General features: G+C 42.3%; 1 protein-coding gene across 1 annotated transcript in view; it reads left to right on the top strand.

Moving 5' to 3' along the window:
• PEX14 (peroxisomal biogenesis factor 14) overlaps positions 1-20,151 on the top strand; it is a 136,300-nt gene that overhangs the window by 90,301 nt on the left and 25,848 nt on the right. Inside the window, exon 4 of the mRNA XM_024749816.1 lies at positions 17,863-17,991. Within this exon, the coding sequence (XP_024605584.1) occupies positions 17,863-17,991 (129 nt within the window). The remainder of the gene's footprint in view (positions 1-17,862; positions 17,992-20,151) is intronic.

The raw sequence follows: 20,151 nt of genomic DNA, 5'->3' as shown, positions 1-20,151 counted from the left end.
TGTGTTACTGTCGATTTCCTCTTTTATAGTCGTTAGCAGTTGCCTTATGCATTGAGGTGCTCCTATGTTGGGTGCATATATATTTATAATTGTTATATCTTCTTTTTGGATTGATCTCTCGATCATTATGTAGTGTCCTTCCTTGTCTCTAGTAATGTTCTTTATTTTAAAGTCTATTTTATCAGATATGAGTATTGCTACTGCAGCTTTCTTTTGATTTCCATTTACATGGAATATCTTTTTCTATCCACACACTTTCAGTCTGTATGTGTCCCTTGGTCTAAAGTGGGTCTCTTGTAGACAGCATATATATGGGTCTTGTTTTTGTATCCATTCAGCGAGCCTGTGTCTTTTGGTTGGAGCATTTAATCCATTCACGTTCAAGGTAATTATCGATATGTATGCTCCTATTACCATTTTCTTAATTGTTTTGGGTTTGTTTTTGTAGGTCCTTTTCTTCTCTTGTGTTTCCTGCCTAGAGAAGTTCCTGTAGCATTTGTTGTAGAGCTGGTTTGGTGGTGCTGAATTCTCTTAGCTTTTGCTTGTCCGTAAAGCTTTTGATTTCTCCATCAAATCTGAATGAGATCCTTGCTGGGTAGAGTAATCTTGGTTGTAGTTTCTTCCCTTTCATCACTTTAAGTATATTATGCCACTCCCTTCTGGCTTGTAGAGTTTCTGCTGAGAAATCAGCTATTAACCTTATGGGAGTTCCCTTGTATGTTATTTTTCATTTTTCTCTTGCTGCTTTCAATAATTTCTCTTTGTCTTTAATTTTTGCCACTTTGATTACTGTGTGTCTTGGCATGTTTTTCCTTGGGTTTATCTTGTATGGGACTCTCTGCACTCCCTGGACTTGGGTGGCTATTTCCCTTCCCATGTTAGGGGAGTTTTCGACTGTAGTCTCTTCAGATACATTCTCTGGTCCTTTCTCTCTCTCTTCTCCTTCTGGGACCCCTATAATGCGAATGTTGTTATGTTTAATGTTGTCCCAAAGGTCTCTTAGGTTGTCTTCATTGCTTTTCGTTCTTTTTTCTTTATTCTGTTCCGCCACAGTGAATTCCACCATTCTGTCTTCCAGGTCACTTATCTGTTCTTCTGCTTCAGTTATTCTGCTATTGATTCCTTCTAGTGTAGTTTTCATTTCAGTTATTGTATTGGTCATTTCTGTTAGTTTGTTCTTTAATTCTTCTAGGTCTTTGTTAAACATTTCTTGCATCTTCTCGATCTTTGCCTCCATTCATTTTCCGAGGTCCTGGATCATCTTCACTATCGTTATTCTGAATTCTTTTTCTGGAAGGTTGCCTATCTCCACTTCATTCAGTTGTTTTTCCTGGGGTTTTATCTTGTTCCTTCATCTGGTACATAGCCCTCTGCCTTTTCATCTTGTCTGTCTTTCTGTGAATGTGGCTTTTGTTCCACAGGCTGCTGGATTGTAGTTCTTCTTGCTTCTGCTGTCTTTCCTCTGGTTGATGAGGCTATCTAAGAGGTTTGTGCAAGTTCCCTGATGAGAGGGACTGGTGGTGGGTAGTGCTGGCTGTTGCTCTGGTGTGCAGAGATCAGTAAAACTTTAATCCATTTGTCTGCTGATGGGTGGGGCTGGGTTCCCTCCCTGTTGGTTGTTTGGCCTGAGGCCACCCAACACTGGAGCCTACCCGGGCTCTCTGGTGGGGCTAATGGCGGACTCTGGGAGGGCTCATGCCAAGGAGTACTTCCCAGAACTTCTGCTGCCAGCGTCCTTGTTCTCACAGTGAGACACAGCCACCCCCCGCCTCTGCAGGAGACCCTCCAACACTAGCAGGTATGTCTGGTTCTGTCTCCTATGGGGTCACTGCTCTGTCCCCTGGGTCCTGATGCACACACTACTTTGTGTGTGCCCTCCAAGAACGGAGTCTCTTTTTCCCCCAGTCCTGTCGAAGCCCTGCAGTCAAATCCCGCTAGCCTTCAAAGTCTGATTCTCTGGGAATTCCTCCTCCTGTTGCCAGACCCCTCAGGTTGGGAAGCCTGACGTGGGGCTCTCAGCACCTTCACTGCAGCGGGTGGACTCCTGTGGTATAAGTGTTCTCCAGTCTGTGAGTCACCCACCCAGCAGTTACGGGATTTGATTTTACTGTGATTGCGCCCCTCCTACCATCTCACTGTGGTTTCATCTTTGTCTTTGGATGTGGGGTATCTTTTTTGGTGAGTTCCGGTGTCTTTTGTCTTTGGATGTGGGGTATCTTTTTTGGTGAGTTCCGGTGTCTTTTGTCTTTGGATGTGGGGTATCTTTTTTGGTGAGTTCCAGTGTCTTCCTGTCGATGATTGTTCAGCAGTTACTTGTGATCCCAGTGCTCTCACAACAGGGAGTGAGTGCACGTCCTCTACTCTGCCATCTTTAACCAGTCTCTGAATTTTAAAAAATATGTATCTAGCCATCTCATTAAACCTTCTTATGGTTTTGATTGATTTTTCTAGATATATAGTCATATTGTCTACAGTTGATTATTTTGTGACCTTCTTTCTAGTTCTTAGACATTTCAACTTTATGTCCTGCCTTATTGCATGGGATAGAACTTCAGAAATAATGTTAAATGTTAATGGTAAAAGTGATAATGAGTTTTATTATAAATAAGTCTTTTTCAAAAGAAAGAAAGGGTTGTCACCAATTGTTACAAGTACCTCTTTAGAGTTACTAAAAATCTGCAGTCTGCTAAAAGCAAATATGCTTTATTCACACTTACACAATGAACAGATAATCAGTGCATGCCCATTTCAAGTCAGTCAGTGTTTTAGGCTTCGGGGGAAACTGCAATGAATAAGGCAGGCAGTGAAGTTCAGCAACATTAGAAAACTGTATGAGACAAAAGAAAGGTTACAAAGCCATCTGTGTTTGACAACCAGAGAAATATTATATAGATAGTAATCACTGTAGAAAAATGCTTCTGGCTGGGGTGATCAGAGAAAGCTCTGGTGGTGGAAGAGATAACCCAGAACAAGTGACAAGCTCTGAGAAGCCCTGGGAGAAAGCTACTGCAGTGGGTGGAGCCCCAGGGGCAGAAGACTGGAGAGTGCAAAGCATGTCATGGCTGAAGAACAAAATAGTGTGCCTTAGCACAGGGTGAATATATGGCAATAGTTTGTACGCTGGTTTCTGGGGCTCCTTGGAGGTTCTAAAGAGATGCTTCAGGGGCAAAGAGGGGATCAAGAAGGTAGGACTCTGGGTTTTCTCCATGCTCTACCTGGCTCTCCCAAAACCTCAGCAGCATTACTTTTATGTGTTTTGGATATCAGGTTTCTATTTATTTATTCTTTCTACATAGTTTTATTGAACATCTGCTAAGTACCAATAGAACCCGAGCACTGTTCTAGGTACTGGGAATATAGCAGTGCATAAAATCACCTCAAATCCCTGTCTGCATTGAGCTTACATTGTAATGTCAGGGAAGAAGAGAGACAGCAATAAGTAGAATAAAAGGTAAATCGAGGAACTTCCCTATTGGTCCAGTGGTTAAGACTCCACGCTCCCAATTTAGGGGGCCTGGGTTTGATCCCTGGTCCGGGAGCTAGATCCCACATGCCACAACTAAAGATCCCGCATGCCGCAACTAAGACCCGGCACAGCCAAAGAAAGAAATAAACACTTAGCAAACAACAACAAAAGGGAAGTCGAATATAGGAGGAGTAAGAGCAATAGCGAGTTCTTGGACGGTTGCAGTTTTAAATGGAGCGCTCTGGAAAGGCCCTGCTAAAATGAAACGTGAGTAAAAACTTGAGGAAAATGAGGAAGCAAGCCATGCAGATTTCTGGGGAGAAAGAGTTCTGGGAAAAGGGAACCATTTGTGCAAAAGCCTAAGGAAGGAGCATGTCTGACAAATTCTAGGAACAGAAAGGAGGCTTGTGTGTAGGCAAGGTGGGTGGGTCATGGTGAGAGGTAAGGTCACAGTGTCAACAGGAAGTGAGTATTGATCCATGTGAGAACTTCAGTTTTACTTTTTGTAAAATGAGAAATCATCAGAAGGTTTTAAGCAGAAGAGCGATATAATCTGATTTAAGCTTTAACAGGATCACCCTAGATGCCTGTGTTAAGAATGGACAGTTGTAGAGCCGGGGTCGAAGCTGGGAGAAGTCCTCAGATCCCTGGTTGTTATTTGGAAGTAAATCAACGGAATATCCTGATTTGTTAGATCCGGAGCCTGAAAGAGAAGCAGAAGTTAAGGATAACTCTAAGGTTTTTGGTGTTGTGACTAGAAGGATGGAGTTACCATTAACTAGGAATGGTGCAGTTTAGTGGAGCAAAATTAGGAGCTCAGTGTTAGACATACTAACCTTGAGATCGCTACTAGACATCCAGGTGGAGGTATCAGGTGGACACATGCATTAGTATGAGGAGAGGTCTGAGTTACAGGTATAAATTTGACAATATTAACTCCCTGATTTTGATAATTATACTGTGATTATGTACGAGCATGTACTCCCCCCTCCCCAAATCAGGAAAGGAATACTGAAATATTCAGGGGAAAGGGGGCATCATGTCTGTAACTTAGTCTCAAACAGTTCAGGGAAAATAATTATATAGACAGATTTATAGAGAATTATAGTACAAAGTGATAAATTTAAGATTTGAAGAATCTGGGTGAAAGATATGAGAGTTCTTTCTACTATTCTTGCACTTTTTCTCTAAGTCTGAAATTATTTCACAATAGAACACTTTTCAAAAGTGAAGGATACATTTCTAGATAAACAAAACTGAGAATTCATTGCCAGCACACCTGCACTGAAAGAAACACTAATGGAGTTTTCAGTCAGAAAGAAAATGATCCTACATGAAGACACAAATATAGGAAGGGCAAAGAGAAATTAATATAGGCTGGTGAAAGGGCAAAATGAAATGAATATGGGCTGTATAAAATAATGTTTAAAATACATGTATGATTGAAATGTATAGCAATAGCACAAAAGGTGGTAGGAGGGAGTGAAAGTGTTCTGGGTATTAGAATTGTTGGTGAAGTGGTAAATTTCTCATTTATATGGAGCTTCAGTAAGTCAAGGATGTACAGTGATATCTAGGGCGCTGCTTCTTACACATCTTAGTCTCAGGACCCCTTTTACTCTTAAAAATTGAGGGTCCCCCATCAAATACCACAGTAATTATCACTGCAGACAAGATCATCTACTGACGTGCTAAAATTAGAGGGTGAAAGTTCGAAGAGAAATAGCCAAGTATCTCCCGCCTCCAAGCTATCTAACAACTACAGAAGGGAAGGTAGTAACTTGACGGTGGAGAAATCCATCAAAACCCACCTCGACTACAAGCTAGTAGAGGGAAAAACTGAATTTTAAAAGGTTGGCAAGAAGAGCGAAAAGAGGACATTAAATGGGTCAAAAGGAAAATGAATTGTAAGATGAAAGATATAAACTTTAAAATTTTAATATTTACATTAAATGTAAATAGACTAAATATTCCATTAAAAGCAGAGTTTGTCAAGATTAGATTAAAAAAAAAACCCAAACAACTAAGCTCCATTCATCAAACACACCTTTAATGAAAAAACAAAGGATTAAAAAAGTAAAATGATGGGGAAAGATACCATGCGAACACTAACCAAAAGTAACCTGGTACTGATATCAGACAAGATAGACTTAAACGTGGAGTGAGAAATAAAGAAGTTTCGGAATGGTCAACCACCAGGAAGATTTAACGTTTCTACGTATGTATGTCCCTAGTAACGTAGTTTCAATATACACAAAGCAAAAATGGACAGACTGAATGGAGAACTAGACAAATCTATCATAATGGAAAGTTTTAAAACATCATCCTCAATAATTGGTAGTACAAACGGACGAAACAATCAAGATTCTAACAATACAGTTAACAAACTTTCCATATTATATATAGGTAAATATACCATATTTATATAGTTGTATATGAATATTATACGTATATATATATATATATATATATATATATGACCCTGTACCCAATAAAGACAGTAAATTAAAAAAAAAAAAGATGTTCAACTTCATTAGTCAACAGAGAAATGCAAATTAAAATCAGAATGAGATAACACTTTACACCCACCAGAATGGCTAAAATTGAAAAAACTGGGAGCTTTGGTGTTGGATGTACTCTTGGTCTAAGTCTGAGTTGGTGTAACCACTTTGGAACTGTTGGCAGTATCTGTTAAAGTATGCACACCCCATATGGTCCAGCAGTTCCCCTCTAAAATATATGTATAAGGATCTTGATAGCAGCACTAATTATATAGATTGTTCAAAACTAGAAACAGATAAATTGTGGTTCATTCTTATCCTATATAAGAATACTACACAGTAGTTAGAGTGAAAGAACCATGGTTGTGTGCAACAGCGTGGATGAATCTCTCAAGCATAATGTTGAGTGAAAGAAGCCCTTTGTAAAAGACTGCTTCCTGTGTTATTCTATTTATGTAAAGCTCCAAAATAAGTGAACTTGACCTGTGGTATTAGAAGCTAAGTGGCCACTGGGAGGGAACAAGAGGAATGCACCTGAAGGTGTTCTAGTTTTGATCTGAGTGGTAGTTACATGAATGTTTCACTGTGTGAAAATTCATTACGCTGTACACTTAACGTTTGCATGCTTTTCTGTATGTTTATAGAACACCAAGAAATGTTTATATAAAACTACAGTGAGAAAAAAATAAAAATAAAACTACAGTGAGACCATCTTTTTACCTTTCAGAATGACAAAGATAAAAAACTTGGATAAGATCATGTAGGCAAAGTTGTCGGAAACAGACACACACACACTGGTGGGAATGTAAGGGGAAATAACCTCTAAGAAGGGCAGTTTGTCAATATTTATCAAAATTTAAACGGCACCTATCTGAGTCTACTTCCAGGGACATACTTGCACATGTACAAATGGCACATTCAAGGCCTTGTATTGGGGCTTTGTTTATAACAGTAAAAGTACAATAAGGGACAAGTTAAGTTGTGGTACATCCATATGATGGAATACATTACCTTATAGCTGTTAAATAGAGTGGGAGGGCTCTATAGATACTAATAGTATGGGATGCTCTCTAAGATATAGTAATTAAAAATAGCAAGGTGTAGAGTAGTAGTTATACCATGCTATTATTTGTATTAGAAATATATGTGTTATACACATAAATACATATGCATGTATAATATATAAAATATATGAATATATGAACGCACTTTCATATTCATGGACTACCTTTAGAAGGTATATAAGAAACTAGTAGCAGTGGTGGCCTCTGGAGGGTATAACTAGGTGGCCTGGTTACAGGAGTGGGAAGGAGACTTAACTTTTCACTGTTTTGCATTTTAGAATACAGAATTGTACTATGGGAATATATCTATTAAATATTAATTTTTAAAAGAATGTCCAAAATCCCTTAGAAAGATGTGATGCAGGGGACTGGTGTATTACCTTTCAGTAAGGCCAGTGTAGCCACATTTTCCTTCACAGTGAACTAGACCTTTGGTTTGACACCAGATGACATGGCTGGCTTTGCATAGGGGTGCCAAGATGTATGGGGAGAAAACACCCTGCAGCAGGGTGCTCAGACTGCCAGGGTGTGCGGGAATGAGCTGATGAGTGGACAGTAAATTCAGACCTCCTGTCTCATGCTTACTTGAAGACATAGCACTTGTTGAATGACAGTGTAGACCCCTCTCCACTGCTGATAGTGTCATTTTTCCTTCACTCCTTCCTTCTGAACGTGTATAAGTTGAATTCAGATTAAGTTAAAAATGATGCAAAACTGCTTCCTTTTGTGCTTTTTAAAAAATGTATTATAATTGAGATCATGCTATGAATATAACAACACCTGCTTTTTTATGTCTTAATGTATCAAAAGCATTTTCCCATGCCATCAAAAATTGTCCATATGACTGTGAGCATTAGAATAATATTACATTATTGAAATATGTCATAATTTGTCTAATCATTTCTCTTTGGACATTTATGTTGTTTAAATTTTTTGCTGTTATTCAAAATATGGTGACAAGCCGTCTTCGTATATTAGTCTTACACTACGTTATGTTTTTATTTCTTAGGAGTAAAATCGTCAAAGGGTATGAACATTTTTAAATACTCTTGAGATCGAGTGCCGAATTGTCTTCTAGAAACTGCTCAGTTTGCTCTTCCACAGCACCCTCGCCAGCTTTGGGTATTCTCAGGCAAAAAATCATTTTTAATTTGAAAAAAATTCAGTCTTAATAACTTGACCAATACATGTGAGTGATATGCTAGAGGTCAGGGATATCAGTGTTCCTTTCAACTGAAACAGAGATTGGGACTGTTTCCTCTTGAGTTGTGTGGAGTTGTGAGGAAGAACTTGGGCTCTGAAGCCTGCTCTCTGCCCACGGCACCAGGACCTTCGGGGAGTGGCTTTACTGTCCTTGCGCCTCGCTTCCCCATCTGCAAGGTGGGGAGAATAAAGCACTGTTGCCACTTGTGGCCACTTGGGTTATGAGCTGCATGGGTCCACGATGCCACAAACACAGTGATGTGGGGCCTGGAGTTGTACAAGCATCTCCATGGCCCTGCAAAGGGTAGTGTTGGGATTCAAAGAGTTAAAAATGTAAAAAGCTCCTCAGGAATTCCCTATCCTGTGGTTAGGACTCAGGATGGTTTCACTGTCGCGGCCCGGGTTCAATCCCTGGTCGCAAAACTAAGTTCCTGCAAGCTGCACGGCACAGCGAAAAAAAAATGAAAAGCTCCTAAAACTCTTTGACACTTGGTTTTAGTCAATTTTGGCTATTATTATGGTTGGAGAGTGGAAATATGAGTGATTTTTAACTTTTCTATATGCTTTCCTTTATTTTCCATGTTTTCTGTAGTTGATGTGCTATTTTTATCAATAGATAGATATATCTGTGTATTATATATCATATGTCTGCATATCATAATATTACATGTGTTATATTGTACTTAGAAGATAGACAAGTACTCATCCAATGGGAGAAATTGGGGGGGAAGAGGGAAGCTGCCATTTAACAGGTCGGGAAGATGAGGTCTTGGCTCTCTCACATTGCCTAGCAAAATAAGCACTCAAATATTTATAGATGTGGTTGAGTACTTAATATTTATCTCTACACTAATAATGTTGACAATAGCAACCAATACCAGATTCATTGGAGCTACACAAATAGGCGGTGACAAAATAATGTATTGACCTATTAGAACATAATATGTTTTAATGTGTTCATATCAGATTAATATGAGGACTTAAAAAAAAAATCTGATAGCTGCACGGTAATTTAGAACTTCAAGAAGTAAGTTGAATGCCAAATAACAAACCTTCTGATCATATGTTTAAGATTCAAGATATAAAAGAAAACCCCATACGAACATTGGACTTTTGTAGCATTCAGCTAAGTGACAAAGTGTGTACCTTGGTTCATGGAACTCTTGTGATGGGGTTTTCTTTAAAGAACAAAAATCTCCACCTAGGTTTGCATCCTACAGTAGGGTTGTTTCCCAAATCAGGCTGTTTCAAGTAACATATGAAACGGCGTATGGCTGTCCCTACCATCCCAAAGCAAATGTTTGTTTTGTTGCAGTGATGGAAACATTTCCATTGGTGAAGCAAATATTTAGAGCTGAAAGAAACATTTGGGCAGCCAGGATGTGTCAAAATAGAACAGATGCCTGCCTTTTAAAAACACAATTAAAAAAAAAAAAAAAGCCACCTTGTACTTGGCTGCTGGTGGTACAGCCACAGTGGGTTAAGCAAGAAATTACATACTGCGGATGTCATTCTAATCCCAGCTCCTGGGTACATCTCTGCACCTATTTCTGTCTTGGTTTTTCTCTTCCAGAAAATGGGGATAACCATTCTAAGTGATTTTGTTCACGATTAAGGTTTTTTTTCTCCTTCCACTTATTTTCTTTGTTCTTAAAAATTAATTTATTCTTTTGAATCAGAAATATGTTCACATGGGACACAGTTCCTAAGAATATACAGTGAAAAGTCTGCCTTCAGTCTGTGTCCCCAGCTACCAGTCTCCTCTCCATCTGGGACCAGCATTACCTGTTTCTTGTCTGTCTTTATTTTATGCATGTACACACAACTACATAGATGTGTTTGTGTGTGTGCATACATAGATTCTTTTATTTAACACAGAGGTCCCATGTACCCTTCACCTAGTTTTCCCCATGTTCCATATGTCCTTTTCGTTTTTCCTTGTCTTTGAGGTGGTTGGTTCTAAGAGTTTGCTTATTTAAAATGTGCTGTGTCAGATAGCAGAGTGGGGAGCAGGCGTGTCAGGCCACCCTCCCGTGATCCCTCCAGAGCAGTAAAAAGAGCGCTGTGTTGGGAGTCTGGTTCTGCCCCTGGGCTCACCATGCCTGTGAGTAAAGTCACTGCCCCTCTCCATGTTCTCTTATCTTGATCTGTAAAACAGAAGGAAAGGAAAACAAAAAGAACAGGAGATAGACTAGATGAGCTTCAACTTTTCTTTCAGATCTGAATTACTTTGGTTGTCAAAGGTGAATTTTTCTTTTTCTTTAAAAAAACTTCACTGCCTCTTCTAAAAGGAGCAAGTTTCAAGTATAGTTAAAGGTATATATTTACTTGGCTTTCCCACATATGTACAACCATACGTTTGGCTTTCCTGGCCTTTGGCATTCAAGTAGCAGTGATTCCTGATTATCCTACTCCTCAGTCTTTAAGACACAGTTCCTTTCCCTAGGGCTTGTTCACTGCACTGTGGGAAGGGCTGACTTCCCCGCCTGTTGCCAAGGACCCTGCAGGGTTAGACGCTGCTGTCCGGGACAGCCGGCAGCAATGTTTGTCGTGCCTTGGAATTGATGATCAAATATGAGGAGCAACTCCTCTTTGTTTTTGTTTTTAATTTAGCAGAGAGGGATTAAAAGAAAAAAAATAGACCTTTAGACTATAGATGTAAAAATAGACATCACAGATGCTGATTGGAAACCCTCCCAGTCTTTCACATGAGAGATCTCAATTTGTGTTACACAGAGGGGCAGCTCACTTCTGTCTTGTTCACCAGTTATACTACTCCCCAGAGAAGCTCAATAAATTTTATAGGGAAGTTTCCTCCTTATGCGGAAGGAGCTAAGCTGAATGAGTGTGGCTGAAATAATTTAGGGCTCCAAGGGAGTCCGTCTACCTTGTAGAGTAACGTATTGGAAGTAAATGTGCAAAAACTTTTGATCTTGGTTGATTTGGCCATGTCATTGATAGTACCGGGCCCTGGCTTCTGTGACCCCATCCTGTCTGATTTGGAATAAAACTGCTCCCTAGAACTTGCATCTAGTTCTCTGCTAAAATCGTCCTTCTGCACGCTTCACTGGCAGTGGCTGCGGAGCTTGCCTGCTCATATTCTGCCGTTTTCACCACTAACCCTTTGAAACCTGCGAACTTGGACTTGGCTGAGAGTTTACATCTCTCTTCTGCCTCTCTGAGCGGCACAGAGGTCCTCTCCCACTGACATTAGGAAAGCAGAGCTGCCTTCTCTTTTAGACTGATGGTGGACCAAACCTGGCTGGTTGCTCAGTCTCTGAGCTAGCAGTGCAGTACATTTTGCTCTGGCTTTTTACTTGGTGATTTATACTCCACGTGGCTGGGTGATATCCAGTGTCCTTTTGTCTTTGTGTTTATTTTTCTTGCACATTTAATGTGTTTAAAGGATATAGTGTCTTTATGGTCCCCTGGGATAAGGAGGGATTGGTGCAAGTTTTAATGAGAGGTTCCCGGCTCTCTGTGTTGAGATGAGAATTATATTCTTGATCAGATATCTTTCTTTCCTTAGGTGGCAGGAGGCAGTGTTTTGCTGCCTTTTAAAAATTATTTATTTATTGGCTGCGTTGGGTCTTCGTTGCTGCACGCGGGCTCTCTCTAGTTGCGGCCAGCGGGGGTCTACGCTTCGTTGCCATTTGCAGGCTTCTCATTGCGGTGGCTTCTCTTGTTGCGGAGAACGGGCTTCAGCAGTTGTGAGGATGGGTTTAGTTGCTCCGCGGCATGCGGGATCTTCCGGACCAGGGCTCGAACCCGTGTCCCCTGCGTTGGCAGGCGGACTCTTAACCACTGTGCCACCAGGGAAGTCCCCGCTGCTTTTTGAAATAGCATTTCTATCTAACGATTTTTAGAAGGATACTGAGAGGACATTCTGTTTCAGGGCATCATCTGCAACTTTTTCTCCTGTTGTTTGAGCTTCCTTATTTAAGGAGAGGGGAGAGTGTCAAGTCTTGTTCTTGAATTTACATATCAACATCAAGATGGTGGGAACCAGGCCCCACCATCAGATCAATTTTTATAAAAACCGATTCAGGGTGATGATATTTGGAACTAGTTTTCTCAAAAACTGTTTTTGCTGCTTGGGAATAGTCAGTCAGAAGAGAAGAAAGCATTTGGCTTATTTGCTTAATATTTTTTGGGGGGAGGGGATAAGAAAGTGGGTGGGGGAGGCCTCATAAACAAGGTGATATATAATATTTTTTTTGTTCTCCTTTTAAATAAATACCGATCAGCTTTATGTTCAGAGACAATAGGAGCCGTTGGCTTAAATTTGCAGTTTACTGTATTTATGGCTGTAATATCAAGGTGCTGCCGTCGTAATTTCATGCCCCAATGAGAAGAGCAAGGTCGAAGCAAATGCTTCCATCGGCATCTGCTAACACACTAACTCATAAACAAGGCCCGGCTGGATCAGGTGGCACGGAATAATACAGGCTAATGAAATACAGCACAGCTTTCCATTACTGTTAGTTTTTACAGTGTCGTCATTACGTGTAATTTATGTTTAAAAAATTCAATTTTATACAAGGCACTGGGAAATAGGGGTCTACAGGTCATCCAACGACTTTTAGAGGCTCTGAGAGTCCTTATTGTACTCCACTGTTCCAACAAAATGTTAATAAAATAAAATAAAAATACTTTTTCCCTTTCTCCTCCCCTAACCTTTTCTGAGAGAGTTGATTTTTCTTTTAATTTGGGGAGTATTTTTAGCCAGCTGTCTTCTCTGCCTCATCTCCTCCCAGAGTGCCTGGGTAGATAACTAGCTGTGTTCCGAGAGAGGTGACCCGTGCTCAGTCTCCCTGCGTCCCAGATGAATCTCCCAAGTCCTGTAAATAGAGGAACTGCGACGGGGCGGGGGAGGAAGACGGCCGAGTGGCCAGCCCATAACTGCTGCCTGTTGCCACTGGCCCTCTGGCCCTGTTCCCTAGTCCCCGTCAGACTCCATATTTTTATTATAATACTCGGACTGGGCCGGAAGGTGCTGTCAGGCGTTCATCACCTTGCTTATATCCAAACTATTCCTAACCCTGCTGTCCTGGTGGTTGTTTGACCTGAGGGATACAGAGAACACTGCTGTCTGCTGTCACCTCTCTTTCTTCTCCCCCTGCATGGAACCAGGCCCTGGGGCAGTGCCCAGCGGTCACTGGGGAGAGAGTTGAGGCTCCTTATTCTGAGAAGCCCTTGAACCGCCAGTCCCACAGAAAAAAGTCAGCCCTCCCCAGTGCCGGTTTGTCTGAGCTGAGTGGTGGGAAAGGACCCAGCGGCACTGTGAGCCAGTTGGCTGCAGCTTACACAGTCAACTGGTTTGGTTCTGTTTGCATTTTAATAGAAATCTTTAAACAATTTTGTTTATCTTCTGAAGGATAAAAATAAGCAGGTGTGGCAGCCCGGAGGCCGTTGACTTCAGCTGCTGCAGCAGTAACACGGGGCTTTATTAATCAATAGAATGTAGCTCTCTTGTTTCTGTTCTTTTAAAAGAATCCCACCCTGGAGAAAGTGATGGAAGAGAAGTCCTTGGCCCAGCATCTACACAGGGGCAGTCTCCTGGGAAAGGGAACTGTTTGGAGAAGTAGATTCCAGAGAACCGAGGGAACTAGCAGTCCGTCCTTTGTCTTCACGGCTCGCTTTGAATTGAGCGCAGCTTTGCAGATCAGGCAGCTATGGTCTTAAAGGTGAAATGATAGAGGCAGGCGTCCTGCTCCGTCTGCTCACCTCGGACAAGTCCCCTCTTCTGTTTCTCCTCCTCTTGAGTAAAGCTAGTGAGTGGATGGAATAACTGAGCAGGACTTCCTTAGTTTTGCTCTCTATCAATAACATAGTTTAATTGTCAGTGTCACAGGCTGGGGGAGGGGCTGGTAGCTCCTGGAATCACCAAGTAGCAGAGGTGAAGTTACTGAGAGAACATCTAAATGCAAAGTGCTAGTGCTAAAAGAAAATTTTAGGCTTTATTAAAATGGGCTCATTCTTCCAAAGGCAGCAGCTAAAGGACATGTGAGTCAGGGATGGGAGGGGAGGAGGTTTGCCTGCCACAGGACAGTGACACCCTTTCCTCCTGTCTCTTCTCTGCTCAGCCCTTGCTCAGTCCCTCTGTGGTTAGATTGCAGATAGCAATCAACTGGAAGGAAGTATGTGTGTCTAATTTGCATGAGATTATTTAAAACAAAAACAAAAAAAAGGTCTGCATTAGTCAGGGTGATGGTAAACAACGCGAAGAGCTGCCTTTTACAATATAGCCTGTGCCTCAGCTTTCAGAGCCAAATATAATTCACTTACAATCGGCAGTTTCCTTTATTATTCCTTTTAACCTTTTGGATTCTGCAAGGTCTCAATCGAAGTTCTCCACTGTTTATCTCAGTGGGGGTGGGTGAGAACCTGGCTGTCTTATGTGTGGGCCCTAAGGCAGTACCCCATCCCTAAAGGCAGAGTCCTTTCAGCGCCAGGAGCTGGTGAGTGGTAGATACCTGAGAGGAATGACACTCCACCCCACCTCAGGCTCTGTGAGTCCCAGATGAATCACTTGAGTCTTGTAGAGTCAATCTTCCCAAAGCTGGGGACACTCCAGAGGAAAAGGCCACTAAGGGAAGCGTAGGCACCAGTCTGTGAGAGGCCTTTGGATTTATCTGATAAGAATATTAGAAGGAGATGAGGTCGCTCTATCTTGTCACTCTGGTAGTGTTCAAAAAGTTGTCCAGGTGTCATTTGCAAATAGGACCCAGGTGTTAGGTTCCTGTGTTGTTTTGGGATAGCCCCAAAACAGCATTCACTGGCTCTTTCCTATGGATGGGGTGCCGGTGGGGGCGGGGCTGGGAGAAGACAAATTAGTCCTCATATTTTCTTTAACAAGATTGAAGACTTTAGGCATCATTTTGATGTGTTGTAACTCTGCGCTGTAGTGGGAAGTCACTGGGCTGGGGTTTCATCTGGCATCACCAGGCTTTTACTAGTATGATTTGAGGCATGGTTTTCACCCTCCTTAGCCCTCAGTGGTTTTTTTTTTGTTTTTTAATCTGTTAAATAAGGGCAATGGCTAGGATAATGGCCCAGCTCTGAAATTATCTTATTCAGTGAGATCGTTAAAATGCTTATTTTTTTAAAAAAGAAGAAAAGTGATTCATTTTCTGTAACTAAATCAAAATCCTGACTCTCCAGAGAACTAGGGATATCAGAATTCCAGCCAATGTAAATTTAGAGCATCAAATGATAAGGTCTGTATAAAACAAGAGCTTGGAAGGAAGTGCTGATGCCCTTTAAACCGGGGCTTCACTAGTGGGCTTGGCTGCAATAGTGCAAGGAATATGTTTTATTAGGAAAATAGGCTTCGTAAAAGCTCAGGGCCAGAGGGCAGGACAGTGGTCAGGGAGTCCTGTCCCTTTAACCAGCTCCAGCTCTCAGCTCCAGCTCTCAGGGCTGCAGCACAGCCTGTAACTTGCTGTATATTTCCCCAGCGTTAAACATTATGGTACTTGTTTATATTTGAAAGAGCCAAAAGGGAAAATGAGAATGCAACCGAATGCTCCTTTTGGGAAAATTATCCTCATTTGCAGCCAGTGGCTGACAAGGCACACGAACCACCAGCTTTATGAAGTCCCATTGTATACCAGTGACCAGTAGCTCGTGCTGACGCCGCATGTGCCACTGTCTTCTTCCGTGGCTGATTATGACTGGTTAAAATCGTGTCTTTCCTACTAGAACTCTGAAAGGGGTTCCCCTTTCTACCGAGGAGTGACTGGCAGTCAGTACCCGGGCTGGAGCCTGGGAGGCGCTCGCTCAGCGAAGTGTGTTCTCTGTGTTTGCCCGGCTCGTCTGTCTGTCCTGCCCCTGTCCTTGGGAGGTGACATCACAGTAAAGCGGTCCTTTTGCAGCAAGCTGGGGGCTTAGGGAGGAGGAACATCCCCTGGCTAGCCCCACGTATTCAAATTCAGCTCTTGTATTTGAAGGTGCCAAGCGCCAGTAAATGATCCTCTTTGCCCCCTGCCAGCCTCTCCTCTGCCCCGTCAGTCTGTTGAGAGGATGGTGCGCTTGCTCGGACGACCCAGGAGCACTGAGTCTCCACGGAGGTGTGGCCTTGCCCACCACTGGCGGGCTCTGTCATGTGCTGAGGGCAAAGAGGGAAAGGGATGCGGTGTTAAGTGGGAAGGGACCTCAAGTGCTCGGTGCAGAGAGGAGAAGAGAGGGTCCAGGGCCATTTAGAATAGTTCAGGAATTCTCCCTTGACCACTGTGGTGGGGCATGAAGAGTTTGAGGGGCGGCTGCAGCCAACTCACATGCCAGCGTAGTGTGGGGCAGTGCTGTGCTTAGAGCATTAATGGGCTCCGCCGGCTAGCCCCTTGGCACAGAGCTCGAGAGGCACCATGCTTCGGGAGATGTTGGCCCTCAGAGCCTCCTTGTACTTCACCTCCCCCAGGGACAGATAGACCATGCTGCGGACCTCCGATGGAGAGCTGCCGGCCCGATGTGGACGAGCTCTCGGCTCTAGTTTAAAAGTTCTGTGTTGTGGCTGGACTGAATGTTGGGATTCCCAGAACAGCTCGGGCCGGACAGAGTGCTCTTTTGCAAAGACTAGCAGTGACCTCACACCTGCTTCTCCCAGTTGCAGCACTTGGAGCATTTCTGTGTACACGGCTGCTTCCCCTGCGACACAGAGCTGCCCTGTGGGGAGGTCTCTCTCACACCTGTGCGCCACTCCTCGTGCAGATGCTTTGGATTGGTCAGTGCCCTCGTCCTCTTCCCCCAGAGCCGGCGTCCCTGGTCTGCCTCCGACCTGTTGAAATATTCCAGCTGTGCGCCCACTGGAAATGTCTTCCTGGGTTTTTCACTTGCCTTTTATTCCTCCTTGGGCAAAGCCTCTCCACATGTCATAGCCACTGCAGATGGCGCCCTGCAATTTCCTGATGTCCCAAGTGCACTGTGGTTTAGAGTGTTGGGAGGATTTTTTAAAAAAAAGGAAAAAGAAAAACTAGCCAAAGGCAATATAGGCAGCCTGTGATAGTCTAGAGTAATAATCATCTGAAAGTTTGGGCCTGGCCTTGTTTTGATCTGTTTTCTTGTTTTCTTTTCTTCTTTACATTCTATATCCCATTCATACTAATCACAGTCAGTCCTGATTTTTCTTTTTATTTCTGCATTTGTCATAAAATAAAGCAAATTATTCCCGTCTTCAGAAACGATCTAGACTAATTAGTCGTCTCACCCAATAATTAGTTTTTTGTTTCCCTGTCTGTTTTCATGCATTATTGTTAGTTTTTTCCCCTCTTTTTTTTTTTTTTTTTTTTAACACCATTACAGATTAAAATGAGCCACATTTGCAGTTTGATGGTATCTGTTTTCGGGGAAGAATGGAGAATTGCAGTATGGAGAGACTTCAAAAGCAGCAATAAACTCAAGGATAAATTAAGGAAATTGAATGAGCCACATTTGGAAGCAGTGTTGAGGCTAATATTCTGTCGCTTAAGGTTAAATTGCAGCTGAGAGAGGTTCCAGAGAATCCGAAATCGGGGAAGCAACTTACTAGGATGCTAGGCATCCTGTGACTCTAAAGTCTTAAATGATTTCGTTACAGCCATGGACAGTGGCAAAAGGTACTCACCTGCAATTATGTCCTCTTCTTCCCCAGGGCTGACGGATGAAGAGATTGATTTGGCTTTCCAGCAGTCGGGCACGGCTGCCGATGAGCCTGCGTCCTTGGGCCCAGCCACACAGGTGGTGCCTGTCCAGCCCCCTCATCTCATTTCGCAGCCATATAGTAAGTCACCCGCTCAAACTCTGGCTTTAACCTTGACTGGGATTCAGGACTCTGGCCAAAGGGCAGCGCTTCACGTCTCCCAGAGTCAGCAGGCGTGGCGGGGTGGGGGTGGGGGACTGGGAGTAGGAGATGGCTCTTGGGTTTTTCCAAAAGACTGTGACACACCCAAATCCTCTTCTAGACGAACTTTTAAGTATGTGACAGGTTTTAAGACTCAAGGTACCAGAATAAATGAGTTTGTTGTATTGTTTCAAGTATTTTGGTTTCAAGCAGGAATCTGTAAAAGTATTTATTGGTTCAGTTTCCGTTTTCTTATATCAATGCTTTTTGCATGTTACTGTTTCACTAATAAGAACATAAACATCTGATTTATGGGTGCCTTCTTGTTTGGTCACTGAAATAACTTGTCTCCTAATTTTATCTTTTAAAGTTAATATTAGTAGATTTAGGCTAGCCTTCCTCACCCCACCCTCCTTTTCTTCCTTCCTTCCTTCCTTGTCCTGGCTATACCATGTATATTTATGTAGTGACAATCTGTTAGAGAATTTCACATTAAATGTGAAGGTCCTTTTTGAATGCAGCTTTTAATTATTACATGAGAACATGACCCATGAGAGGTTTTTGTTGTTTTTAAATGAAAGCTACTTTTAGCAATAAAGCTTCTTTAAGCTAGTAATAAATGTACACTTCCAAAATATAGGCAGAACTCCTTCCTTAAGTCACTTATGAAAAACCTAAAAAGGCTAAAATTGACTCCAAAGCAATGGAAAATTGCTCAGTTTTGTGTGTTTAACATAAGACTTCAGCCTTGGATCTGCTGTCTTTCAAAATGCCTTTTCTGTAATTGTCTTCATTTTAATGGTCTATCTCGGAAGTTTTCTTTTTTTCAAAACATGTTTTTAAAGTGTCAGATATCAGATTTTAAAAGGCGCAGTTTAAAATGCCAGACTTGTTTTGATCCCCACCACGTGGCCTGGAACCGCCTTCCGGCCCCCATTTCGCTGTCCTTCCCACAGCTAGGGAAGTGCAGTCTTCCGTACAGACAGCGCGGGGGCCAGGCAGTAGGTTAGAATATGCTTTGTGTGTCACAGGTCTCGTTTAGATATCACCTTTCTTTTGCTCTCTGGAAAAGGCTGAATGGGTGAGGCCAGGTAGCACGAACTCAAGCTGATCTATCCGTGGTCGCCTTGTCTAACAAACCACTGGCGTCGTGTGACCTCTGAGACCGGTGCTCAGTGATGAGCCTTGTACTGGGGCTGCTGAGTCAGTGGCAGCTATTTGTCAGCCTGGGACTCATTCTCAGTCCTGGCTGACATTCTTTTCGATCCATTGTGTTGCTTTGGGTCACTAAACATAGTCTCTGTGTTTCTTTTAAAACAAAGGCTAAGTCTCCACACTTTTTCTTCAGGTGTGTCCTTGGGCCCAGGGTTTGATGGGATTTGTTGAGGACGGGCAGTGGCAGCTGGGGTGCAGAATTTTCTAAAATGCACATCTGTTCTATTCCAGCTGTTTCCTCCATGGCTTAATACCAAACAGGTCTCTCCGCTACTTGGAAACTTCTTGCTCAGAACAAATTGTTCTGTTGGTCACAGAGTTGGCCTAAAGCATCATGCGTTTGCCTGCTTTCAGTGGGCACAAAGGGTTAAACTGCTAGTCTTTCTGAAGAGGCAGAAGAATGGGTCTGGGAGGGGCGAGTCAGTCATTTAAATCACTCTCCTGCCCAGATCTCTCTGAGAAGAAGCATTACGCGTTTAGGTATTTAGGTAGGAGTATTTTTAAGAGTCTCCCAGCCCTAAAAATAAAATATATCTTCTTAGAGACAGACTCCTTCCTGCTTTGACGCTAGTATAAAAACAATGGTAATGGTAATTTTAAATACCTGGAGTTTTTTAGTTGTCACCCTCGAGCTTCATTCTTCTTGTACCGTTACCCCGCTCCTCTCAGCTTGGGGTTGACTCTACCTCTTCACTTCTGTACTTTTGCCAAGAGGTGTCAAAACTACTCCAAAAAAAAAAAAAAGCTTGATTTTGATTAATATAGAGAAACAAGACTTTGCCTGACTGATAATAAAACTGATAAATGACATTTGAATTACTTGTAGCGGTAATTTATTACATAAAATATCTTTTATTTGACATGCGATTAGTTGCTGGAAGCATC

The sequence above is a fragment of the Neophocaena asiaeorientalis genome, unplaced genomic scaffold, assembly GCF_003031525.2.
Source record: "Neophocaena asiaeorientalis asiaeorientalis breed wild unplaced genomic scaffold, Neophocaena_asiaeorientalis_V1.1 scaffold275, whole genome shotgun sequence".
Lineage (NCBI taxonomy): Eukaryota > Metazoa > Chordata > Mammalia > Artiodactyla > Phocoenidae > Neophocaena > Neophocaena asiaeorientalis.
The sequence above is the reverse complement of the archived record's forward strand: the minus strand, read 5'-3'. Positions and strand labels throughout refer to the sequence as shown.